This window comes from Balaenoptera physalus (genome assembly GCF_965194825.1).
Source record: "Balaenoptera physalus genome assembly, chromosome: 1".
Classification (NCBI taxonomy): Eukaryota; Metazoa; Chordata; class Mammalia; order Artiodactyla; family Balaenopteridae; genus Balaenoptera; species Balaenoptera physalus.
In genome coordinates, this window is record NC_138882.1 from 82,935,503 (window position 1) to 82,962,188 (window position 26,686).

Sequence of the window (26,686 nt, forward strand, 5' to 3'; positions counted from 1 at the left end):
CCACGCTTTGGAGAACATGCCCTAGAACATCCTATTGGAGTCTGAATGTTCACATCATTCATAGTCATCCAGCTTCCAAGAAAATCATGCTGATGTCACCGGGCCTATTTAATGTGAATCAGTCTTTATTCTGCACTTGTGTGGTGCATTAACAAATTCAACATACAAGATAGCATTACATATTGTAGGTTAGCGTTACAGCATTATGCAGTTTCACACAATTCATGTTACCTTTTTCATTTTTTTCATTTTTTTTTTTTTAATTTGACACGTTTATTTTATTTTTGAGTTTCATTTTTACAAGAGAAGACACAAGGTAAAGAAAGACGACCACATCGGAGAAGGAGCACGGTGAGGGCAATGTCACTATCGTGGCCATAATAAAAGCCTTCCAAGAAAAAGGACTTGCATTATTCCCTCTCCTGAGCAAGCCGCCCCTGTCCCATGAGCCAGTTCTGTCTGTTTTCACATCCAGAGCACCACTCATAAACATGTACATCTTGGCTGTGCTCCACTGAGAAGAACTGAAGGAAGGACTAACTCATAAAAGGGACTTGTTATTAAGAAAAACTCTTGTCTTCCCAAAGGAATCAAGATGTCAGCAGAGAAGGACTGACTCTTGGAAAATCAGAAGTGACCATTCCCTAACCTATTCCTGACCATGAGTGCCTTGTGCAAAAGCTAGAATGTGACTCTCTTGTCTTTTAACTGACTCTTAGGAGTAGGCATTCCTCCTCCACCTTTATCAGTTAGCTCTGGGAGGAACAAATGTGAAAGCCAAAGCCAGCTAAGAAACTTTGGGACAGCAAAGTCAAGGGCACGATGGATCAGGCCTGAGGTAGGAGGGAGGAACCCTGTACTGTCCGCCTCTTTGCCATTTTTCTGAGAAAGACACCGACGCAGCTCCTAGGCTACAGCACTACTGGTTCCTTCCCTGCCACCTCACCACCCACTGCTCAGTAGACCCAAAGAATGCAAGGAATAAAGCTACAAGGAAGTGGGGAAGAGAGGAGTTGGGTGAGGCTGTTTTCCCAGACTTATGTCAGGAGGAGCTACAGAGGCACACACAGCAGGGCAAAGACCAGACTATCTCCACCTGTTGCTTTGCATTGTTTCTGGGAAGGAAACAAAAGCGGGTTGCTCAGCGATTTCTGATCTTTAGACATTAAGGCGATGAAGAGGAACCATTTAAAATTTTTCCTAATGGGGCTTCAGAGTGCTCCTGTCAGATTTACATGAAACTATCTCAAAATGCATTTTTAGAAAACAAAAATTATTTTCTTCTACGTATGATACAGTATTTACATTCCATGGAGTGTGGGATAGAAACTGGTGGTGTGAACCCAACTGATGATGAGATTGTGAGTCAGATTATGGGGGATGTGGGATGACAGGGACAAGAACAGAGAGTGGGCTTTGTGCCTGCTCAGAACTGCTGCTCTGCATTGTCAAGAATCCAGGTTAAAAAAAAAAAAAAAAAAAAAAAGAATGGGGGGTGGGCGGGGAACAGATTGGTTTTAAATCCACAGAGTTAAGGGAATGTCAAAGGCAACATCACCACTCTCTCCACGGAGACTCAGCTTTTCAACTCCCTTCTCAGAAGCAAGTCAGATAGTGATGTTCTTGTATGAATGTGGAATTTCAATCTTGGCTAATCTTTCAGGCCTTGGTTCAAGCTGCTGCTTATTTGAGTTCCTTTTCAGGCTGGCAAAAATATCTACTGCCTATCCAGGCTTACTTATTGTCAGTGAAGTCTCTGCCATCTGAAAAGTCTCAACTCTAAGAGACATGGCTGGTCTAGGAATAAGGAGATGTGAATTGTAACCCCAGCAAGATGCTGAATCTCTCTCAACCTCTGTTGTCCACTGGCAGAAGGAGGACTGAACTCTGTGGTTACCCATACCTTCATCTTATCTTGAGATTCAGAAGTCCTAAGAACTAAGCACTTTGTTTTCAGGGAAAGGATGTTCTGAAAAAGTCCAAGTTATCTTTATTATTAATTTAGTCACAGGTACTCATTTTACTCATTTAGTTATTTTTAAGAGCCATGATTGAAAAATTTAAGGAGAAAGAATAATTTCTGAAGTCCCTTTTCCTTATAAAGCAAAACTAACCTCATCTAAGCTACTTGAGAAGACTCTAAAGCTTCTCAGTTTTCAGCATTTCTGGAAAAACAGAGGCCAGTTTAATCCTTCAAAACTCTGATGATTTCTAACCCATCAACCAACGAATGGCTGTCCTTCCAGACACAGTTACAAAGGGAGATGGCAGTCATCTCATTTTCCTTTCCTTGTCTTCATACCTACATTTGGGATCAGCTGGATGTATTCATTGGTACTATCCTGTAGCTGAATTTGAAGTCGCCAAAGCTCTTTTTAGACAAGTCATCTAGTTTTGTAAACCCAAATTCTACCTAAAAGTCTGATGTCTTCGTGTACTTGATCACAAATTAATCAAGGACTGCCTTTTACCCATTCATAGCAGGAGAGCTAATAACAAACATACCCCATTTCTCAAGTACTCTTTCTCCTGCAAACCCTGCCTTATCCATTCCACCTTTGTTTCTTGGCTTACTACAGACCTCTGGACCTTGCGCTCAGTCAAAGAGCAGAAATGTAAGAGGTAACAGGGAGAAAAGATGGGGATGATAAAAACATGAGGTTTTACAAGAGCAAAAGATTCTTCCACAGAGGTGGGGAGTGAAAATAACTCTCTAGAGAAGCCCAATAAAAAGAGACCAATTTCAGGTAATCAGCAAATACAATTCGGCACAAAACACAATTTTCATGGATTAAAATCTGTACCTTGATATTGGCAGTTAGGCTAATTTCTTCAGTTTGTATTAGACATGCAAGTATAAGGTTACATTTTTATATATAGACTTGTAGAGGTCTTTCCCTCTCTTTTTTTCCCCCATAAAAAAAAAAAAAAGGGGATTTCCTAGTGCCTTGCAAAGGAGAAAAATCATCATCGCTAAGAACTGATCTGCAGCTGTGGTCATGTGGGGTGTTCTTTGTGGGGTTTGTTTTGTAAGAAATTTTCTTCTACAGCTAAAATGAGGTTTTGAGTCCACTTCTCTCTGTTTATCTCTCTCCCCACCACGTCCCTGCCCAGCCCGGCCCTGGGGTTAGAGGCAAGGAGAAGAGGATTAGTACTCGCTCAGACTGTGCCACTTGGCCACAGGCTTGCGGGGGCTCTCGCAGACCTCTCTCCAGTGTTCAGCACCGCTGACTGTGACACTGTGCGCCCCCAGGATCAGCCTCCCCACCACCTCGTTCTTGGTGGTGCGATCGAAGTCGATGACAAGGAACTCGATGCTGATGTCGGGCAGGAGGTCAGTGGGGATGTCATAGATGAAAGACTCGTTGAAGACTGGGTTCAAAGTGCACTTCTTCACATGGGTTTTCTTCTTGGCAATGCGCTTTCTGCCGTAGTAGACGTTCACCTTGACATAAGGATCTGGGGCCCCCAAAGAGATCAGAAAAAGGGAGACAGGCCTATGACACAGTCCTCTCCTATACAATGGTGGCTTCCGGTTGGGGAGGAGGGGCTTCTGCTGTTCATCTCCTTGGTGTCCCACCCCCCCACCCCGTGTGGTCTTTAGTGATTGCACACTAAGTGTACACTGACTGTGTACACGTCTGCCCTCCTGGACAAGGGGCCAAGGAAACGAGGCAGGCATGGAACAGAACAGCCACCTCGAGTCAGGGCCAAAGAAACCCCACGACACCAAGAAGCATTTTCAAGGGCACAGGGACTAACAAAGCCTGCAGGCTTTTTGCAGAGTCTCACCTGGAGCAAGGGCACAGCACCCAGCGTGCATGCATAGCACTGAGGATACCTCGCCAAATGTAGAGACCCCATTTGCTTACCCAAAGCACCTTCCCAGCTACATTCATCAGGAAGGGAATGTAGACAGAGAGAGGAATGGGTGGACAATGAGAGGTGCCAGGGGTCCTGAAAGGTGGAGGGGGGGTGTCTGGGTCACAGGCAAGGGGCAGTGGTGGGCGGGGCACGGACAGATAGAAATAGGTTGAAGTACAAACACATGAAAAAATGCTCAACATCACAAATTATCAGAGAAATGCAAATCAAAACTACAATGAGATATCATCACCTCACACCAGTCAGAATGGCCATCATCACAAAATCTACAAACAATAAACGCTGGAGAGGGTGTGGAGAAAAGCGAACCCTCTTGCACTGTTGGTAGGAATGTGAATTGATGCAGCCACTATGGAGAACAATATGGAGGTTCCTTGGAAAACTAAAAATAGAACTACCATGTGACCCAGCGGTCCCACTACTGGGCGTATATACCCTGAGCGAACCATAATTCAAAGGGACACATGCACCCCACTGTTCACTGCGGCACTGTTTACAATACCCAGGACATGGAAACAGCCTAAATGTCCATCGACAGAGGAATGGATGAAGAGGATGTGGTATGTATATACAATGGAATGTTAGCCATAAAAAGGAATGAAATTGGGTCATTTGTAGAGACGTGGATGGACCTAGAGACTGTCATGCAGAGTGGGGTGGGTCAGAAAGAGAAAAACAAATACTGTATATTAACGCGTATATGTGGAATCTGAAAAAATTGGTATAGACACGTCTAGGTCTTATTTGCAAAGTAGAAATAGAGACACAGACATAGAGAACAGATGTATGGATACCAAGGGGGGAAGGGAGGGGGATGAATTGGGAGACTGGGATTGACATATATACACTATTGACACTATGTATAAAGTAGATAATTAATGGGGGCCTGCTGTATAGCACAGGGAACTCTACTCAGTGCTCTGTGGTGACCTAAATGGGAAGGAAATCCAAAAAAAGAGGGGATATATGTATACGTATAGCTGATTCACTTTGCTGTGTAGTAAAAACTAACACAACATTGCAAAGCAAATATACTCCAATAAAAAAAAAATGTAAAAAAAAAGAGAAAAAAGAAATAGGTTGAAGTAAATAGCTGCTACCTGAGAGACCGGTGATATCCATCTTCGGCAAGTGTCTGGCTTTGAGGACCACCACTGTCATTCTTTGTGCCACAGGCTGATATGACAGAGACACCTGGAGCTCCCCTCTGCTAATGCACTTCTGGGGAGAAGAAAGAGCAGGTGAGAGTCCCGGCAGAGGGAGCAGGCCACAGCACAGAAAGCATGCGGAGGAAAAAGGAAATGTTCTCATCATAATTCTGATACTAAATAAAATCATTTGCATGGAGAGACAGCATAGCCTAGTATTTAGGAGTGCAGACTCTGAAGCCAGACCGGCCTGGATTCAAATCCTGACTCTACTTCTCATCTGTCTGACCTGGGACAAGCTACTTCCACTTCCTCATCTGTAAAATGGAGATAAAAATAGTCCCAACTTCCCAGGATTAGTAAGAGGATTCGATAATTTAGAATTTGTAAAACACCACAGTGCCTGGCACACAGTGTGTACCAGAGATGTGCATTCTCTCCTATTCTCACATTCAGTTCTTTTTCTAAAAATTTTTTAAAACAATAAATTTATTTATTTATTTTAATTTTTGGCTGTGTTGGGTCTTCGTTGCTGTGCACGGGCTTTCTCTAGTTGCAGCGAGCGGGGGCTACTCTTCATTATGGTGCGCGGGCTTCTCATTGCAGTGGCTTCTCTTGTTGCGGAGCACGGGCTCTACGTGCACAGGCTTCGGTAGTTGTGGCACGCAGGCTCAGTAGTTGTGGCTCGTGGGCTCTAGAGCGCAGGCTCAGTAGTTGTGGCGCACGGGCTTAGTTGCTCCGCGGCATGTGGGATCTTCCCGGACCAGGGATAGAACCCATGTCCCCTGCACTGGCAGGTGGATTCTTAACCACTGCGCCCCCATGGAAGTCCCTCATTCGGTTCTTGCCATAAAAAAAGTTTTGAAGACTGTATAGTGGGAGACAGGAAACTTGAGTTTGAGTAACTTGGCCAATTACTCACCAGCTGGCCCTGGGCAAGTCCCTGAACTTTCTGGAGCCTGTGCCTCCATTTCACAAGGGGAATATCCACACCTGCTTCGCCTGCCCCAGTGTATGACCTTCAGAGTGTCTTCTCCAGCCACCTCGGATGCCCACAACTTTGTTTCCCCACTTTGAAATTTTATGCTAGTCTCTATTTTGAGCTTGAAACAACAAAAAAAAAACCTCTAGTCCTCCAAGAACATTTAAAATAATATTTGGAGGACTTCCCTGGTGGCACAGTGGTTAAGAATCTGCCCGCCAATGCAGGGGACACAGGTTCAATCCCTGGTCCGGGAAGATCCCACATGCCACGGAGCAACTAAGCCCGTGAGCCACAACTACTGAAGCCCACGCGCCTAGAGCCTGTGCTCTGCCACAAGAGAAGCCACCGCAATGAGAAGCCCGTGCACCGCAACGAAGAGTAGCCCCTGCTCACCGCAACTAGAGAAAGCCCACGCGCAGCAATGAAGACCCAACGCAGCCAAAAACAAATAAATAAATGTATATATATATATTAAAAAAAAATCTGGATACTAATTACATGCCAGGTGCTGGGGATTCAGAACTGATAGGACTCAGTTCTTGCTCCCAAGGAGCTTATCATGCACTAGAAGAGACAGAGATGTAAACAAACATGTTACTTGTCAGAAAAGTGAGAAGCCTGGAAATTCCCTGGTGGTCCAGTGGGTAGGTCTGTGCTCTCACTGACGAGGGCCTGGGTTCAATCCCTGGTCAGGGAACTAAGATCCTACAAACCATGTGGCACAGCCAAAACAAAAAAATCCTCAGTGCTGTTGAGAGATTCAGGGGGAGGCTTTGCCAGCTGACATCTGGGCTGAGTTGATGGTGGGTGAGTAAGAGACACAGGCAATGGGCAGAGAGAAGATCTCGTGGGGCAGGGCTGGTACAAAGTCTTTGGGTGCTGAAAGGGTAGGCTGTGTTCAGAGAATGCTGAGAGGCGAGAGTGTCCCTGATGTTGGGGTGCTGGCAGGAGGGACGGGCCAGGAACCCAGAGAGGTGGGTCAGGCGAAGGTGAAGGGCAGTGGGGGTGAGCTAACCAAAGAGCAGAGCCAGCCGCAGCACCCAGGCAAGAGGAGGTCTGTAGGCAAAGGTGCGACAGTTATTGTTGTTGTTAGTGTATTAATAATAATACTATTTGAGTGAAAGCTGGAGAAGGAACTAAAGTAGAGAAAGACCAAAGTCAGAAAGCTCAGTTAAGAGGCTGCTGCAACAGGCTAGGGAAGAAATGATGAGGCCTGGAACCAGGGGTGTGGCAGAGGAGATGGACCTGGGGTAGGATATGTCTCAGGAAGAATTGTCAGGATTTTCTGGGTTGGGGCAGCTAATTGGATGAAAATATAGGGGAGAGGGAAGAGATGGAGGACTATTTCTTGTGTTTCTAGCTTAGGAAGTAGGGATGAGGCTGGGATAAAGAAAACAAAAGGAGGTGGGATAGGAGGACTTTAGGACATAATAAGTTAAATTTGAGACAAAAAAAAAAATTCGAGACCAAATCATTCCTCCACTATCAAATCCTATTCCTTGTATTCTTCATAGCCCCAAAGGAATGTCACCTACTTGAGGAATTCTTCTTAGATTGAGCAAAAATAGACCAAACTCACCACCAGCCTTACAGACGCCACATACCCACCAAAATGACTTGCTGTGCACTCACTAAGTGCCAGGCACTCTGCTAGCAACTAGGGCTGAAATGATGCACAGAGAAGACCCCTACCCTCCAGAAGCTCACAGGCTAGTGCACTACCTGCTCAGGTGTGGCTGGTGCAGGAAAGAACAACAGCAGTAAATAATTTAATTAGCTCATCAGTGAAAAACAAGAGGAAAAATCCTAATAGTTTATGCTTTGATTATAAGTCTTAAGTCACCTCGAGGAATGAACTGTGATAATATTTCCATTTGGCTTAAAAAAGTTCTTGAGGCTATATTTCATACCAGGAGCATATGGAAATGTCTCTCGTAGGGTACTGAATGTGACTGAACTTTAAACTTAGCCGTTAGCTTTTGAAATTGAAGTAGAAAAGAAAATAGACTTTAAAAAAGATGTTCATGGTATTCTCTGCTAGATTGAAGCCCCACATCTCTTCCTTACCCATAACATATAGCCGGCTCTTGATTATATCCATGGAAGTACCCTCAGCCAGTTTAAAATCACAGGCTGGTTGCCCTTGCCAACCAGTATACTTCTGGGCTGCTTCCTTTTGACGAGTCAGAATGCAATCAGAGAAGGTAAACTCATTTTTACTACCAGCCACAGCCAAATGGCATCAGGAAAGTAATCCCTCACGAAAAAGAAAATTAAATGCCTTCTAAAACATTCAGAACTGGCCTACCCAATACAGTAGCCGCTAGCTACATGTGTCTATGTAAATTTTAATTTTAATTCATTAAAATGAAATAAAATTAAAATTTTAGTTTCTCAATCACGCTGGCCATATTTCAAGTGCTCAGTATCCACACGTGGCCAGTGGCTACCATACTGGACAGTGCAGATATAGAACATTTCCACCATCACAGCATCCAGTGGATAGGGCTGATCTAGAAAGAACTTCTGGATTATTTGGGCCACTGCTCCTCTCCATTTCCATGAATAATGAAATGTTAACTAGTTTTGATATCTATCTCTGGGACCATCCTTGAATATTGGTATCTAAATATTAAATATGCAATCTTGGGGACTTTCCTGGTGGTCCAGTGGGTAGGACTCTGTGCTCCCAATGCAGGGGGCCAGGGTTCGATCCCTGGTCGGGGACTACACCCCACATACATGCCACAAGTAAGAGCCTGCATGCTGCACGTAAAAGATCCTGCGTGCCCCAACTAAGACCCTGTGCAGCCAAAATACATAAATAAAAATTTTTTTTAAAAAGAGTTTTATTTGTAAAAATAACATTGATTACAAGATTATACTTAAGTTTTCTGGTTATTTATTTAAAACTCTGTTTCAAAAAAAAAAAAAAAAACCGTTTCCTAAATCATCCATTGTAGCAAAATCATCCTAATTTAAATCCCGTGCCCCTTCCTTAGTTCTTTGGGAAGGTGGACAACTTCTGGTTACCTTCACAATAATTTCCTCCCCTAAAATCACTCCTCAGACGACTGTTCTCCATCTGCTTCCCACCACCCCCTCTTCACCTTTGGCCATTTTACATGGGCAGAACGCCCATCCCCATTCAGCTGCCCCTTTGTGATGCCCAAGTCTGCAGTCACAACACCACCTGAATACCATTCCATTCTGCATTGAAGGCCGGAGTTTCAAGTCTCCCCCTCCCCCCTCCCCTTCTCTTTCCACCCAATTCCCATTCCAAGCGGCATTGTCAATGACTCTTTGTCAAGGGCTCTTTGTCAAGGGCTGGGAGCGAACTCTGTTTCCCAGCCCCTTGGCCTAGTGAGGTAAAGACCCTGTTGGGGGGCAGGCAAGCAGAAGGACAAGGGGGAGAAAGGGTTTTATCCATGCCTGACAGAGCTGGGAGGCTTTGCTCTCAGAGAGCGGGATCCTTTCTCACTCCGTGGAAAAGAAGAACAAGAGCAGTGGTCCTAAAGAAGACGTTCAGCTGAAGGAAATACTGAGGCGAGGGATAAGTCTAGTTCTTATAATTAGCAGGGCCCCGCCCACAGTGGTTTTTCTAGGTACAGCATCTTTGCAAAGAGGAGGACTCACGCGTCCTCAATAAACCTTTATTGGGGCTAGAAGTTCTCAGTGCTACCTCCACATAAATCACAGTCATGAGAAAACAAAAGAAACAAAAACCTCAACATTCAATCACATCCCTCCTCGTCTTCTCCCCAATACACAAATAGAGCATCTTTCTTTTTTGTGTGTGTGGTTTTATTTATTTACTTATTTTACATAGCAATTTTCTTTATTGTTCCTGGATAACTGACATTCCTTTTTCTTTCTTTCTTTTCAGTCCTTTTTGACTAGACTGGATGAACTCCAAGGTCTCTTGTAAATCTGAGATTCTAAGAATCCTATCATTCCCATGACCATTGTCCCAGGTCATGAACACCAATCTGGCAGTAGAAAGACAGGAAATGGTTTGGGAAACAATGACCTGAAGAAATTAGGAGTCTAACAACTCTCTATTATAGGCCTTGTAAATCACTTCTTTCCCACTGTCTCTTCTTTAACCCCAGCCCTCGCTGAACCACCTCCCTTCTCCTTGTGGGGGATGTATTATGGGAATGTAAATTCACTTTTATTTCTATCTGAATAAAATACTAGGAAAAAAAAAAAAAAAAGCTGTCACTAAAAAAAAAATCCAGTTCCAAAGTCCAACTCAGAGAGTTTTGGGCATTATAGAGTTTATACTGTGAACTTCTTTCATTAATAATTGAGTGTTAATTTTTAATGCTTCTTATATCTTTCTGTATATTCCTAAGAGTTGAGTACTCTCACAGAGTCACCCCATTAGCCTTCGTGATCCAGCCTAGAGGGAGACTGAGGCCCAGAGTAGGTAACTGCTTGCCCAGAATTAGTCAGTGAAATGGACAGAATCAGAAATCATGACCAGTCCAGGGCTTCTTCAACTGGACTGCACTGTAATAACGGAAAGGACAAGAGCTGAATTTTCTGCTAAAGGTCAGGAAATGCAGTTAGGGGTGGGTGGTTGTCTAGAGAAATGCAGTTCTCACCAGTCTCCGTCCAGGAACATTTGGCTCCATTATTATAAGGGGGTACCTCACCCAGACCAGAAAGAGCTCTTTATAGACAGTGTGGAATAGTCCAAAGCAGCTCTAACTGATGAGCCATGGGGAGATCCAGAAAGGGCGGATTCTTGGCTACAGTAGGGAGGGTTTAGGGTAGACATTTGGAGGCTGTACTGCTAGGGAATCAGGGGGACGAGTGACTAGAGAGATGACAGCCACGACCCAGGATGGAACACAGCTCTGCCCGCTGGCACTGGTTGGGGAAAACAGGCTTAGGACACCCGGGAGGCTGCAAGGCTCTGGGGTGGGGCTGCAGGGGCTCTGGGTGTCCTGTCTGGAGCCTCTTCCAGGGGATGTGTTGCTCAGGATCCCAGCCCCGGCTTATCCCTCCTGAAGGGTGTTAATAAAGTGGAAAGAAGCTTGGCTCTCCCCAAGAGCCCCTGGCAGTTTAGCAAATGCCATTGTCTGTGCTCCCTGCCCAGTGTCCTGGATTTGAGGCTGTTTTGTTCCCAGCCCAAATCAGTCCCTTTCCTTGCCAATGTCTTCCCAGCTGCAGCTTGGTACAGAGCCATCCTCCACAGTCAGCCGTGGGCTGCGACTGCATGAGCTGTCTGAAGGAGTCCAGCTAGTTGGTGGATTTACCAGGCTGGTGCTCCGGGGAAGGCTGTGCTGGGAAAGAACCACCCTGCGAGGAGAGCTAGATGAAGGCAGGGAGTAGAGCACTGGAGCTGCTATAAAGGGGAGTCAGGAATCAGGGGAGCGGGTTGGCAGAATCTGGAGGAAAAGAAATGGAAGGAGAGGGGAAGGGATGCAGGGAGATGAGACAGGTCACTACTGCAGCTTCTGTCCAGGCCTTCTGACTCCAACCTCAGAGGATACAAGAACTCTTGCTGTCTTGGACTCAGGGACGTCTCATTGTATCCTGGCAACAGACCAGTGTTTATGCCCTGACCAAATGCCTCTAATGGTCTTTGAAATGTTTGGACTCCCCCAGCCCCTGTGAGGTAGAGCTGAGCGGGCCACGTGACAACAGTGGTTCTCTGGGCAATGGCATGGCTGGGCTGGCTGCAGTGGGACAGGCGCCTACACAGCAGAGAGGGTAAGAACACACGTCCAGGACTTCCCTGGTGGCGCAGTGGTTAAGAGTCCGCCTGCCAATGCAGGGGACACGGGTTCGAGCCCTGGTCCGGGAAGATCCCACATGCCGCAGAGCAACTAAGTCTGTGCGTCACAACTACTGAGCCTGCACTCTAGAGCCTGTGAGCCACAACTACTGAGCCCACGTGCCACAACTACTGAAGCCCGCGTGCCTAGAGCCCATGCTCCGCAACAAGAGAAGCCACCACAATGAGAAGCCCACGCACTGCAACGAAGAGTAGCCCCCGCTCGCTGCAACTAGAGAAAGCCCACGCGCAGCAATGAAGACCCAATGCAGCCAAACATAAATAAATAAATAAATAAATAAATAAATAAATAAAAAGAACACACGTCCAGGGGGAGCCACTTCCTGCCTCCCCTCCCCTCCCCAGCCTGGCACACTGCGCAGCGCCCTTCAGCAGTGGCCAAACCTTGTTCCTGGGAGCTCACTGCACACTCAGCCCTGCTGGCCTGGAAGCCTCCTTCCAGTCCTGAGTCTCCTGCCTCCCCACTGAGTCCGGCGTGGGATTGCAGCTGAAGAAGGCAGTAAGAGATCAGCAAAGCATCTACAGGCAGAGCTCTTTCTGGGAAAAGTGCAGTTGATTTTAGTGGCCCTGTTATCCTTTCTGAACCTTCTACCCTCTTCTCCACTGATCCAGGCCTCCCTTGTCTTCCTTCACTTTGTCAAAACAAAATATAAATATCTACAAATCATATATCTCTCCCAGGGATCAAACTTTATTAATAATAGAAATATTAATAGTAATAATAATCATGGTTCCCATTTATTGAAGGTTTACTATGGGCTAGGGATTATGTAAATTCATCATCTTAATTCCTGTGAGAAACTGAGACTTAGAGAATTTAAGCAGCTTGCCCAAGGTCACTTAACGGGTGGAATTTAGATTCAAACTCAGGTCTGACTTCAAAGTCCTTGCTATTATCTCCTAATGGTAAATCCTGAAAAAGGAATGAAACTCTAAGTGTAAAATTTCAACAGCTTCTTTCATAGCACCTACCATACTCACTATGTGATAACTGCCAAGATTTTTTTGTATTTCTCCTCCACTAAAGTAAAAGCTCCATAAGGGCAATAGTATGCCAGGTATATTATCTCATTTGATCCTCATAACCCATAAGGAAGGCAATATTATCAGCTCCATTTTACAGAGGGGGAAATAGAAGCTTAGAAGAGTTAAGTAACTCACCCACATCACACAGCTGGAAAGTGGTGAGCTGGAAGATGAAGCCAGGCAGTCTGAATCAAGAGCCCTCATGCTGAACCGCAGAGCTACACTGCCTCCCAGATTGAGGAGGAAATGAACTAGTGGGGCTGGGGGTTACAGTTCTTGCATCCCTGAAATAACTCAAGAGCCAATGCTGGCCCAGTGGAGACAGGGCAGGATGGAGGGCTCTCATCCCCCTTCTAATGCAAACAAGGAGGAGAGGAGGAACGGGGAGAGAAGTATCTGTGGCAAAGGTTTGGGCCTCGGTAAGGGGCCCAAAGGGTGAAGCAGTTAAGATGCATTTATAAAATGGTTAAAAGTCATACAGATGATACTACTTACATCTCTAGGTTTGGGTTGGGAAAGGGAAGCTGAGGGAGAAATTACTGATTTCATAGTTTCTCAGCTGTGAGAAATAAGTTCACTAGAGGAAGATCACACATTTTGGAGAAGAAATTAGCCCCCTTATCCCTGAAGTGATGGGTCTGTGACTGGTGAGCCAGCCCGCTCCAAGCAAGTTGGATGCAGCATCAGGATGGCAACCGCTAAGTGAAATTTCAGAAGCTACCTGCCCTTCTCTCCGCACGAAGTTGCTTCTTGGAGGAGATCGAACCTGCCAGGTTCTCTGTCTTACTTTGACCACTGCTTAACCTTGACAGCCAAGAGCTTCCTTTCTACAGCCCCTCTTTGCCCTCCATCTCATCCCTCCCCTTCCACTTGTCCCCTTCTCTCCCCCAACCTACCATCCCTCCCCAACACACTCTTCCTCCTCACCTGGATGTTCCTTTTGATGATGTCCCTGGTCAGCTGTACCTTGCCTGTGCTGGGGTCTACTCCAGCCAACGGCACCATGACCTCCCCAATGACGTCATCCCGGGAGAAGCGGTCAAAGCTGAGGACGAGGAAGTGCAGTACCAGGTCCTGCAGCTGGCTGTATGGGATGCCATAGAAGGTGAAGGTCTCGTCAAACACAGGGTCCAGGGTCTTCCGTAGCACTCTGGTCTTCACCCGATGCCGCTTGTCGGGAAGGATGGTCATTTTGATGTAGGGGTCAGAGCCCTGGGTTTGGTCATCCATCACTGGCAGCCCATGAGCCTCCTGGATTGTCACCACCAGGGCTTTTTTGGGGAAGTTATAGTCCACTGAGAAGGTGAGGGATCCTAGCATGACATCCTCCTCTGGAGATGATGGAGAAGTGGTTTTGCTCTCCCCGGGGGTCAGGCTCGCAATGGGGCTCCTCAGTTCTTCCCCACAGTCCACTTTGATGGGTAATTGGTCTATACAAGATCCAGAGCTAGGACCCTTGTCTTGGCCCAGCAGGCCAGCCTCTGCTGCGTCCACCAACAGGTTCCCACGTCCACCTTCCCTCGCAGGGCCATCTTTGTCTCTCCGCACTTTGATGATTTTCTTCTTGTTGCTGAGGGTCTCTGGGTATATGCTGATGCCTTTGAGCATATGAATAAACTTGTATGGTGGGTTCTTGTGCTTCTTCTCTGCCTGCTGGTGGCAGCATGTCCAGACAAAGACGGTCACCGAGACACACACCACCAGCACAGAGGCCCCGATGAGGCCAGCGACCACTGGTGACACATCTGAAGGTGGAGACCAGAGACGTGTCAAGGCAGGTGGACCTCAACCCCTGCCCAGAGCACCCCTGCTTAGTGCTTCTGGCTGGAGCCAAGCTAATCTGTAACCTAGCCTCCAAAGCAAAACTTGCTCATCTGGGCTTATGAACTTCTCCCCTCTCTTGGAGATGCCCTCACCCATCCTCTCCAACCAATCCATGGCTCTTCCTTTCCACCAAACATGGATGAAATACTTATCTTCTCTAGAAAGCCTCCCCTGAAGTGCCCCACTTGACTGCCTGTTCTTTTCTTGGCCTTCCCTCAGCACTTATGGTTTGCTCATATTGATTTGTGTTTCACATAAAGCCACCCTATAGGTCGGCTATAGGTCGACTAAGGTGTTATAGGTCACCTTTTTACATGAGAACCCATTCACCTCAACTGTTACACAAGGGTATGAGCTGTGTCTGGTTTCAGGAGGATATTCCACAGCACCCAGCACAGGGTTTGCAACAGTGGGCTTGTGTGGACTGACTGACTGACAGGTAGGGTAGAAGGATGTGGGATTGATTTGGGATGGTTTTGGTAGGGTGCCCAAGGGTGATAAAAGTAGGTGAGTGGTAAGAAGTAGAAGAACTCTGCGTCTAAGTACTTGAAATATGTTCTAAATTTCAGCTCCCAGGTATTTAAAATACTTGTATTTTAAGATAAAATAATGAAATAAAATAAAATAAATAAAATAAAATAATTAAATTAAAATACTTGTGTTTTAAGATAAAATAATAAAATCTTTTAATATGAAATACAAGTATTTTAAATAGGGAGAAATAGGGACTGCGGAAAATGTCAGACCTTGTCACCTTCTTAGTAAGGTCTTCCCTGACCACCCTATTTAAAAGTGTAAACCTTTCCACCCCTGAGACCCACACTTACTGGCCCTGCTTAATTTTCTCTACATGTCTTGTCATGCTCTCTCTCTCGTTCTCTCTCGCTCTCTCTCGCTCTCACACACACACACACACGCACACACATACACAGGCGCACACATACACATAAGAATATATACAGACACACACATATAATTTTACTACTTATTGTCTGTCTTCACTAGAATGTAAGTTTCATAAGGACAAGGATTTTGTCTGTTTAGCTCATTTCTGTATCCCCAGCACTAAAAACACCTAACAGGTACTTAATATATATTTGTTAAGTAAACAAATAACTAAAGAGAAACAGATTTTTTTCCTTCCCCTCCTCTAGTCTTGTCTTTTCCTGCACAAATCGGGCCCCTGACTTAGATAATTAGGTTTGGGGATTTCCTCCCCCTTAAGTTCATTGAAGCCAAATTGAGTTTAGGCTTTAAAGATCTAGATAAGGCCTATAGTTATCCATACTACTCATTAGGGTAAGTCTTGGGTAGGGCAGGGGAAATAAGGAAATAAATGTGATTCTAGCATATTCCAGGTTCTTCCTAGAACATCCTTCCACCAAGTATATGCCTGGCTCATGGCCTCACTCACTGCAGGCCTCTGTTCCAAACCTCATCTTATCAGAGAAGCATTTCCTGACTGCTCCAAGTAAGATGATATCCCGTTTACCCTGCTTTATTTTTCTTCATAGCACTTATTACCCCTGACATATATTTGTCTGTCTTCCCTCACTAGGTAAGTGTAACAAGAATAGTGACTGTTTTGTTCACTGATATATTCCCAGGTCCTAGAACCATGTGGCACACAGTAAGTGTTCAGTGAACAAATGAATTAGTGAATACAAAACAGCTTCCACTTTAGGAGTTTGGGATTAGTAGATACAAACTACTATATGTAAAACAGATAAACAACAAGATTCTACTATATAGCACAGGAAACTATATTCAATATCCTGTAATAAACCATAATGGAAAAGAATATGAAAAATAATATACTCTTATATATAAAATATATAATCGAATCACTATTCTGTACATCAGAAATTAACACAATATTGTAAATCAAATATACCTCAATAAAAATAAAAAACAGCTTCTACAGATTGGAAAAACAGAATGAGGTCAATACTATTACCCATAACAGGGATAAATGTAAAATTCTATTTGCCCTTCAAAACCTATCGATAGGCAATGGGAGACCTTACTTGATGAGTGTGAGTAAAAATAACTTAGTAGTTTAGGTGACAAAAAGCTTGGAGTATAATTAGGCTGATGTTAACTTATATTATCAGTGCAATGTCCAGATCACAGGAGGGGTAGTATAATTTCATCTGCACTGGTCATGACACATACGGAGTATTCTATCTAGTACTGACAAGAATAAAAATTGCTATTCTGGGCTTCCCTGGTGGCGCAGTCGTTGAGAGTCTGCCTGCCAGTGCAGGGGACACGGGTTCGGGCCCTGGTCTGGGAGGATCCCGCGTGCCGCGGAGCGGCTGGGCCCGTGCGCCACAGCTACTGAGTCTGCGCGTCTGGAGCTTGTGCTCTGCAACGAGAGAGGCCGCGACGGTGAGAGGCCCGCGCACCGTGATGAGGGGTGGCCGCTGCTCGCCGCAACTAGAGAAAGCCCTCGCACAGCAACGAAGACCCAACACAGCCAAAAATAAATTAAAAAAAAAAAAAAAAAAATTGCTATTTTTTGTGTACCGTTATGATATTCCTGCCAGGCATCATGTTAGAGATTTTTCTCTCCAAAACAAATAACTCATTGAATAGGTACCATTAATATCCCCACTTTACAATTGAGGAAGCTGGGGACTCAGATCTACACTAGGCCACATAGTAGCAAATGGCAGTGATGGGATTTAAACCCTGGTCTATCTGACATCAGAATGTCTGTACATTATGGATAAGCAGGATAGTAGAGGGCCTGGAAACCATATCAAGTGAGGAGAAATTGAAGGAACTGGAGCTGAGGGGTCTGAAAATAATAACTTTCTTCAATTATTTAAGGCATTTTGCTGGAAGAAGGTCTGATGTGATTTTACTTTGGAGGGCAGGTCTAACACCAGTGCGTACAGGCTACAGGAAGACAGATTTTGACTCAATGAAAAGAATCAAATTATTTTTAGAACTGCCTCTCAGTGGCCCAGATGGCTTCAGGAGGCAGTGAATCTCCATTTGAAAACTTTCAGAGATTGGATCACCTTGGTCAGGCATATTCTAAAAAAGATTTCTTTAATGAGGATTGGAATAAATGTCTCTGAAATTCTTTCTACTTCAAACATTCCATGGTTCTATGAAAGTTGGGACCAGGTAAGAAAAGAAGTGGTTACATTTTGAAATATTAATATAGATTAGGAGTAAAGCCATTTAACAAAGTAAACCAAGGTGACTGTGTCCATGGCCATACTGAATAACAACAGCATTTATTTTCAGAGTATCAAGTGAAATAAAAGCTGTTAGGGAGAGGTTTCACAAAATGGGAGCAGCCTTAGCTGTAAGCACCTTGAGAGTGGGCAGAAACAACACCCTGTTCATCTTTGAATCCCTGAGTCTCTTGCATCTAACAGGAGCTCAGTAAATATTTGTTTGAACAATTGATTGGGTTCAACTGTCAATCAGCATAGGCACAATTTGAAAAAGTGGCTCTCCATTCACCCATGAGGGACTTCCTGAAAACTGCTTGCTACCGATTAGTAAAATCGACTATTGATTGTGTCTATGAGAAGAGAAAAGCAGGGAACCACCAAGACAAGTATATTTTTGAGAATGATTTGAAAGGGAGTCTAAAGGCCTGGGTTGGGAGACATCCGAGTGATCCTTTTGGCTCTACCATAGATTACTCTGTGATCTTGAGAGATCCCCACTGCTGCTTACAATGCCTCAACTTTTTATTGCTAGAAAATAGAGGTGGAGCAGGTAAAAGAGAAGAAGAAGGATTCTCATCTTTCAGGAGGATAGAGAAGGAAAAAAAGAGAAATGGATGAATCCACTTGTGAATTACCTAGGTGATCTCCTCCACCTTGTTTCCCACTTTTGTCCTACTTTCTTCTTCATTTTAGTATTTGTTAACCCCTGCCTCTCTCCCCCCACCCCCAAGGCAGTGAACTAGAAAAATCAGAGATATTGTCTAGCTTTAGTCAAAAGCTTGGTGGGAAAAGGAAGTTGGAACTAAAAGCTGAAGTGAGTGTTTTCAAGTAGTTGTAAATTGCAGTGACCCATGCTGCTTGCTGCTTTTGTCCTCCAAGGTCATGGATAATTGAGTGTTGGCTCAGTGAATCTCTCAAGGGCTAGGGAGTTTGAAATGAAGTGCTCTATGAGATGTGAAAAAGTCAGAAGTGGCAGTTCTCTGTAGAGGAGATCCTCTGTATGGATTTAAAGATCTGCAAGACACATCTGGGCTTTGTCCAGTTCTCTCAGTCTCTGACCAGCCCTGCTTATTGACACTTCCTTTGCTAAAACAGCTTTTCCCTGTCAAGTAGGCCAGCATGACACAGTAAAATGAGAATGAACTTTGGCATCAACTGGAAATTGGTTTAAATCTTAGCACTACCCTAACTAGTTTGTTTTACTTTAGCCAAGTTATTTTATCTCCCTTAGCCTCAGTTTCCTCATCTAGCAAATATATATAATAATGAATACACTTGAGGATATTTGTAAGGATTAAATAAAATGTAGTATGTAAGGGCCTGATAATTTCTTTTTCCACTAACATTCCCTCTAAATGAGATCAGTGTATTATGCTCTACAGCATCTAACTTTCCAAGGACTCTGGAACTGCAATTAAAAGAAAAGAATATGTTGGAAAGAAGGCATAAGAAAAAGAAAGAGCAAGAAGAAAAATCATGAGGTGCTCATGTGATGACAAAAGGGACATCTATTTTGGAAATTTAGGACTCAAAGAATAAAAATGCAGAAGGTGAAGTGGAAGAAAGAAATATAATCAAGATTTAGCCTTAGGGAATCAGTGCAAACAAGTAGTAAATGGGTGTGATCTGTCATCCTATACTTCCTCTGATCTGATGTCTTCTTCCTGGCATTGAGGGGATAGAGCACACTGGGTTCTGCTCATTTCCATAAACCTTTTATTTGGGAGTGAGAAAAGCCATTTCTTAGTTGGATTGTGGCCCCACCCTAAACACTGGAGTCTGGATGCTCAAACCTCCTGGATTGTCTGAGGGATAGAATCTCTTAAGGGAAAAGGAGGAACCCTAGGCTGACAGCAACTCTCACTGGCTTCTCCCATACAAACTGGGATAGAACTGAGGGAGAAACAGGACAATTCTTTTTTATTTTGGGGCCAGGAAAGCATAGCACAGGAAGTTTGCTACCCTAGCACATTTTGGAGGAATCCCCCAGAGGAAAAACTTGCTTCTCGAGCTTTTCTTTCCCATATGCTTCCCTATTTTCTACCCCACTCTGCTCCAGGGAGTGTAACTGATCTTGGAGCCTGTAGGGTTGGGTCGGGGACCAGCAGCTCCGAGATGACGTAATGCTTTCTCTGGTACACAAAGCGGCCTCCCCCGGGCTCGGCCTTTTTCGCCCCTCCCCCTCCGGCCTGGATCGGGCCCCCGCCAGCACCAGCGCGGGTGAGTCCCCCTTTTTGAAAAGCCAGCCTAGGGAAACAGGGAACAAAGGCCTGGGAAGAAGAGCCTAGGCGCTGCCAGGAGGCCCAGAAATAGACATCACGTCATCCCCCAGCCCAGCAGCGCCAAGCGCCATTTGGTAGCTACGGACGGACCCCATCATTACGATGCAGAATAGAAATTGCAGGGCTCACGTTTCCTCCTAGCCCCAGCATCCAGCTGACCGGCTTAAGGAGTGGCTTCCTTTTTGCTCCCCACCCCCGCACCCCTCTTTCCCCAGAGGCCGCCGCCTCCCCTGGCTGCCAGCCACACAGCCCACAGTCCCCAAGCTGCCATCTTGATGCCCCATCTCCCTTGCCACCTCCCTCCCCCGCAGCCCTGAGGAGTGGGAGGGGGAGGAAGGGGCACCGCCCTGCGTGCCCCAAGGGGAAGGGCTCGGCCTATCTCACCTCTCCTCCCCCAGAAGGAGGGGTTCACATCCTCCTCAAGCTCTCTGCTTCTCACCTCCAGCAGTGCTGACACTGCACCATACAAGGTTTTAGCATCCTGGACCTTCCCACCCTCGGTGTGGCTCTGGGCTTCTCAGCCCGTGCAACCCATAGCTCAAGTTCGGGTGCCGTACACTGCCTGCTACCCACCACCGTAGGCCCGATTCTACCCATCACCACAGGCCTGATTCTAGAGGGGCTGGCACTTGAAGGCCCTGGTCTGGCCTTCACGCTCTGCCCAGCTGCTGGGCTCCCTTGGCTTTGCAACGGTTTCGCCTACCCCAGGCTTAGTTTGCCAGATTCTACTTACCAAAGCTAGGTCGGATATTGGTGATCTCAGCCATGTCGTAATCAGAGGCTATTGCTATAAATGCTTTTGCAATGGTCAGACAACTCTGGGACCTCCGGTCAGTACGGAGGCCCCCGCTGCTGAGTGCTAGGTCAGGGGAAGGGGAAGGTATCTGGCGGACGCCTCCTGCGACGGTCTGGTCTCTGGTTGCCAGCTGCGGTCGCCTCTTAAGATGCTCCAGGGATGCTCTGAGCTAAGGAAGCAGGTGCAGCCAGACTGGTCCTGATGCGAGGTAGGCCCCGCCTTCCTCCGAACGGCCCTCGGCAGAAGACTCCGCCTCTGTCCGAAAAGTTCCGGAAGGCAAGCCCCGCCCTTTTCCGGAAGATCTCTGGGAGGGCACCCCTCCCATCGCCAAGATTTCCAGAGAATGAGACCCCGCCTACTGATGGACTGTGGGTCTATAAGGCGAAAACCCCGAGGCCTAAAGACAAGTGTAGGTACTTTATCGTCTGAGATCCCCTAGATCTTGTGATTCCGGTTCCCTGGGCTTAATATAGCAGCAGAATGTTCTGGCAGGATTTTGGAAAAATAAAATTCTATATTGCCTGCATTTCAGTATTAGTTGCCTTTATTGTTATGCGTTTCTGAGACCACTAAAGATTATTATGGAAACTTTCTTGAACTTCAGAAGCTCTGATTAAAGACCAAACCTGGTGTTGGTTTCACAACTCTGAAAATTTACTGAAAATAATTTAATTGTATAAGTAAAACGGATGGATTCTGTGATGTGTAAATTGAAGCTGTTTTAAAAAAAAGACTAAAAAAGAGTGCTAAAGTTAATCAGTGTTGGATATTTCTCTTCCAAAAGCTTCAAGTGCTTAGAACTGCTTAGGGAAGTGAGTGAGAGAGAGAGAGAGAGCGAGCCAGCGAGCAAACCAACAGATCTGTGTATTCTGTAGTTTCAAAAGCAGGACACAAGTGAAACTCCAAGCTTCTAGAGATTTCCTTGGCATTTGGAAGAGTTAGAGTGATTCACGTAAGAGTCAGACTACTGGCGGTTATCTCCATGATTACATCAAGTTCATCATTTTTGGCTGTGGATACTTTCATCCTGTCGGATTCTGTTTACAGACAGAATCAGGTCAAATAAATTATTTAAATGCATAAATATTTGTTGATGGTTCACCTGTGAAGTGAGAGAGTTGAATGTGTTTTTTCAGCTTTGACGTTCTGTCCTTGTAGAAAAGAGGAAAGAACAGTTCTAGGAGTTATTCATTCATTCAAAACACATGTATTGAATTTATGGGACATCGACTATGCCCCAGGCACCTTCCTGGACACTGCATTAATGCATTAGAAGCTAGAGTCAGGATACCTGATTCCTTCTCATAGCTGTGTATCTTTGTGAAATCACTTACCCAGCTGAGCCAAAAATTTGTCCTGTGTAAATTGGAAGGTATAATAATACCATTGTCCCATAGGATTTATTGTGAAGATTAAAAAAAAAAATCACCTTTGATAACGTAGGTGAAAGCATTTTGTAAGCAGAGTATTATACAGATATGAATAATTACTATGGATTGAGTTCAAGACTGCCTTAGCTTTATTCAGGAAACTGCACTATTTGTAACCCAGTGATTCCTCTTTCTGAAATTTTATGAATTCTCCATTTCCTTGGTCCTGTATTCCAGGTGTCTAGAGGCGAGAAGGATTAATTGTCAACTTAAACCACTGAACCTTAACCCCCAGTTTTGTTTTGAGTAGGATAGCTCCATGGACAGAGAAAGCGAGGTATTGCCTTTAAATTTTTTTGCCAACAACGGACATACTAGCCCTTTGGCTTCTTTCTGCCCTAAAATAAGATGGCACCTGTGGTTGGCGCATGCTCCTTGATGCCCTGACGCCGCGCACTGCGACTCGGGGGCGCGCACGTCAGTTACTGACGTTGGCTGACTTCCGGTGGTACCGAAGCTGAGTTTCCGCGGGATCGGGCAGGCTGGTGAGGGTACTGGGTCGTGTACCGCGGGGCGGGAAGAGGCAGGTGGGAGCTGGACGTCCGGGCGAAGGATGTCCAGACTGAGGCGGTCGGGTTTGAGGGCTGGTGCGGGGTGCGTGACAGAGGTAGGGGAGTGAAGGCGTCTAGCTGGAAGTGGGGACTTGGGCCAGCGCTCGGCGGCGAGGTCAAAAGCGCAGTTAGGACCCCTTTGTGAAATCTTTTCCCAGGAGGGGTCCGCGCTGGGCCTGCCTCCGGATTTGCATTCATTCACTGTCGGTCTGACTGCAGTTCCCAAAGGGGGAGGGGCTCTTTAGAGCCTCTGCTGTCTTTGAAGTGCCGGAGCTGATCCTTGCACGCTGCTGACTTTGAATAGTAGCTGCCTTTTTTTTTTTTTCTCCTTTTTTGGACCTCAGTAATTTATCTGAAATATACGACTCGCCTGAACTAATCCCACTCCCCTTTATTCTCCCTTTCCTTTCGCTTATCAGCGGAATCTTCAGGAGTTTATTGAACTTTAATTATCAAGATAAGGACATCAGTTGATTTGGCATGGGTCGGGGAATCTCTCCTAGTGTCCTGGAAAAACTGAATTAAGGAGGTTTGACACTAACCTTATACTTGAGACTCTTAGAAAGAACTTTATTTTGCAGTCCTCTAGTCCCCGCTTTCATCTAGTCCCCTGGTAGATGGGCGTTCAGGCCTTGCTTCAACATTGTCAGTGATGAAGAACTCACTGTAACAGGAGGCAGATTATTTCGATTTTTGGACCTATTGTATTGAGAATAAAGTTTTTTGGGGGTAGAAAGATGCAGTCAGTTTCTATATAATGCTCTTGATCCAAGCGGCATAGAATAAGCACAGAATAGGAAGTTCACACACTCATTCATTCATTCGAGGAACATTTATTGAGTATCTACAATAGGGCAGATACTGCTGAGTCCTAGGCGTACTAGCTGAAAAGAGTCCTTTCCCTCAAAAAGCACATTGTTTTGGGGCAGGGTGGTGGGAAGGAGACAAGAAACAATCATAAAAGTGGTAAGTATGAAAAAAGAGGTTTGCAAATAGTTGCTATGCGAACATAAGAGAAGATACCGTCCACTTTAGGTTAGTGTTGCCATTAAAATGTGATAATTGGAATTGAAGCCAAGAGTCCAGAAGTAACATAGTATAGGGAACAATTAGGAATCTCTTTCTTGTTTTCAACACAAAATTTCTGTTAATATAGTCTAACCTTTTTAAACAACCACACTTTGCTTTTGGATTGTTTCTGTTAATGGAAATACCTGTTTATGAAAGCAACAGTAGCAAACATTTATTGATCTCAGAAATTACTATCTAATGATGTAGGTGCTATTTTTATTTCATTTTATAGCTGAAGAAACTGAGATTCAGTTTAAGTAACTTATGCAAGGTCACAAAGCTGGAGAGAAGCTTACTTGGGAAACAAATCCAGACAGTTTGACTCCACAGTTTGCTTTCAGCATCACTTTATTCTGCCTCTCTGATGGTAATAATAATAACTAACACTAATCACTTACTATTTAATTCTTATAACAACTCCATGAGGTGAGAAGAATTTTTATTTTTTACAGTTGAGGAAACCGAAGTTTGGAGAGGTTAAGTCACTCAGCCAAGATAACACACTAATCAGTAATAGAGTTAGGATTTGAACTCAGGCAGTCTAACACTGTCTCTCACCTCCCACCTAATGGGACATTGTGCATTTGGTGTAAAGTACCGTGTTCATGATTGAACATGAATAAGTGAAAAAATTTGAGGAAATGTTATTATCATTAATTAATAGGAAGGTGATAAGAACTTGCCTTTATCCTTTCAGGATGGAACAGAAGTGGGACTTGCAAAATGTTGCCCTGTAAGAAGAGAAGAACTACATTAACAGAGTCCCCACAGCATCAGGGCAACCAGGAGGAAGATGACTTAGACCTAGAGTCAGTTGTTAAACCAGAATCTGACCAAGTTAAAGACCTGGGGTCAGTGTCAGTGTCCTGGGGTCCAAGTTATGGCAGAGCAGCTGGCCTTGAAGTGCAGTCTGTGCAGGATGCAGGAAATCAGCTTGGTATGGAGGACCCATCTTTGAGCTCTGGGATGCTCACCCAGGACACAGATACACCAGTTGTAGAAGCTGTCGATGTGGCCAGCTCTCAGGGAATCACCCTGCCTTCCTTGGAGTCTTCCCAGTCCCTAAATACACACATTGGTAAAGGAAAACTGCAGGCCACTAGTTCAAGGAGAGGGAAGAAAATTATACTCAGGCCTGGGTCAGTTGCTCAAGAAGACAGAGGTGATCATCTTATCGCAAAGGAGCCTTTTTCAGGAGATCCTAGTGAAGAATTCAAGGAAGAAGGAGGTAAGATATGGAAGGTCTTAGGTTACATTTTCCTTGTCAGTACCAGCTTGCCGTTGCCTTTGCTGTTGTCATCGCACTCTCTGCAGTGCCTTTACAAAATAGCGTTTCTGAAAGAGGATGCTGATTTGCTATGGAATTGGAGCTGTGGTGCTTGTAAGGGTCAGTGTTGAGCGTTATGAATGGGTGGAAACTTTCTTCTCCCCTGCCATTTCCTGGATCATCTTCTGTATCCTTTTCTTTCTCTCACCTTTTCATCATTTCTGGAGGGATGAACTATGTATGGCCTTTTGTGATTTGGTGAGTATTTATGAAGTGGGCCTTGAGGAGGGGCAGCGGCTTAAAGGGAGAGACTGCTGCCTGCGGCATTTGGTAAGGCTCTACAGAGGTGACATAACCCTTAGGACTTGAAAGATGAGTTGTGGTTTGATGGACTGGTGGCATGGAGTATCTTAGGCCAAGAACAGTCTGAGCAGAGGCAGAGGCAGAAGAGGTAGTGAGAGATATCTTCAGAGCGGTAGGTTGTGTTTAGATTGTAAAGGGCTTTGTTTTTCACACTTAAGTGTTTCAATGTTTCCTGAAGGTTATAGCCAATTAACAAAAGAAGGAGAAAGCATAGTTCTGACCTCAAAAAGCTTATAGTCTAGTTGGGAAGACAAGACACTGCTCCAAATGAATTATGGATAATTCATTTGGAGCAGTTTAAGATACTCTGTGATTAAGTGCTAGTGTGGTACAAGTAATTAGGATTTTTGAAATCAGAACTTGGATTGATAGGGTTCGATGGATTGGGGTGAAGGAGTGGAGGCAGAATAGCATTTTCTACAGACACATAGAAGTGCTGTGTTTGTGTGGGAGGGTAGCAGGGCTTCAGATAGAAAGGATAGATCCAGATTACTATACAGAGCCATGCTGTTATGCCCTTGAGACTGTATAAAGTATTGGTGTAGGATGTTGTCAGTAAGGATAGAGAAGAAAGGGTATATCTCAGAGACATTACAAAGAAAGAATTAATATTACTCAGAGACTGATACCATGTAAGATAACTGGACTGGGGGATGGTGAAGCATGCCTTCACGGGGAAGGTATTTGAGGGGGTTGAAATGAGTTCAGCTTTAGATATATGGAGTGTGAGGTGCCATCAGGGAAAAACAGAAAATTGAGATTGGAGTTTTCTCAATCTCAGTTGGTAAGAGATAGGACTAGAAAAGTGTTAATTGTGGTTCTTCTTCATGGAAAGGAGCGTGGAAGAAGATGACAGAGAAGGGAAAACTGCAGAAGTAATAGTGAAAGTCAAGGAGGGAGGAGAGTTTTTTTTGTTTTTTTTTTGTATTTTTTAAAAAATGTTTCCTCTTTATTTTATTTATTTGTTTATTTTTGGCTGTGTTGGGTCTTCGTTTCTGTGCGAGGGCTTTTTCTCTAGTTGCAGCAAGCGGGGGCCACTCTTCATCGTGGTGCGC

General features: G+C 44.9%; 2 protein-coding genes across 10 annotated transcripts in view; one reads left to right on the forward strand and one right to left on the reverse strand.

Moving 5' to 3' along the window:
• Positions 1 to 107: 107 nt before the first annotated feature.
• SYT11 (synaptotagmin 11) lies at positions 108 to 21,147 on the reverse strand. Of its 2 annotated transcripts, none has more exons than XM_082457101.1 (4): positions 20,887 to 21,147; positions 13,781 to 14,598; positions 4,986 to 5,106; positions 108 to 3,459 (listed from the first exon to the last, which is right to left on the reverse strand). In XM_082457101.1, the coding sequence occupies exons 1-4, from the start codon at positions 20,918 to 20,920 to the stop codon at positions 3,149 to 3,151; spliced, it is 1,284 nt and encodes a 427-aa protein (XP_082313227.1). In that variant the 5' UTR covers positions 20,921 to 21,147; the 3' UTR covers positions 108 to 3,148. The 2 variants fall into 2 exon arrangements, with proteins under 2 accessions (XP_082313227.1, XP_082313226.1); XM_082457100.1 differs by having other exon boundaries at positions 4,983 to 5,106; positions 20,887 to 21,142.
• The window catches only part of LOC309658103 (GON-4-like protein), a 90,689-nt gene continuing 84,073 nt past the window's right edge, over positions 20,071 to 26,686 (forward strand). For 5 of the 8 annotated variants that reach the window (XM_082456291.1, XM_082456295.1, XM_082456293.1 and 2 more), the window contains exon 1: positions 24,699 to 25,229. In XM_082456291.1, the coding sequence (XP_082312417.1) occupies positions 24,725 to 25,229 (505 nt within the window). In that variant the 5' untranslated portion in view covers positions 24,699 to 24,724. Of the gene's footprint in view, positions 20,092 to 22,785; positions 22,865 to 24,698; positions 25,230 to 26,686 lie in introns of those variants that run through there. The other 3 variants (XM_082456290.1, XM_082456292.1, XM_082456296.1) reach the window with 3 other exon arrangements.

Excerpts from the sequence above, each read along its gene's own strand:
- SYT11 (XM_082457100.1), bottom strand. The coding sequence starts at position 20,920 with ATGGCTGAGATCACCAATATCCGACCTAGCTTTG. Across the intron at positions 14,599-20,886 it reads CAATATCCGACCTAGCTTTG|ATGTGTCACCAGTGGTCGCT; the intron begins GTAAGTAGAATC and ends CTCCACCTTCAG. Across the intron at positions 3,460-4,982 it reads TATCACCGGTCTCTCAGGTA|ATCCTTATGTCAAGGTGAAC; the intron begins GCAGCTATTTAC and ends TGGGGGCCCCAG.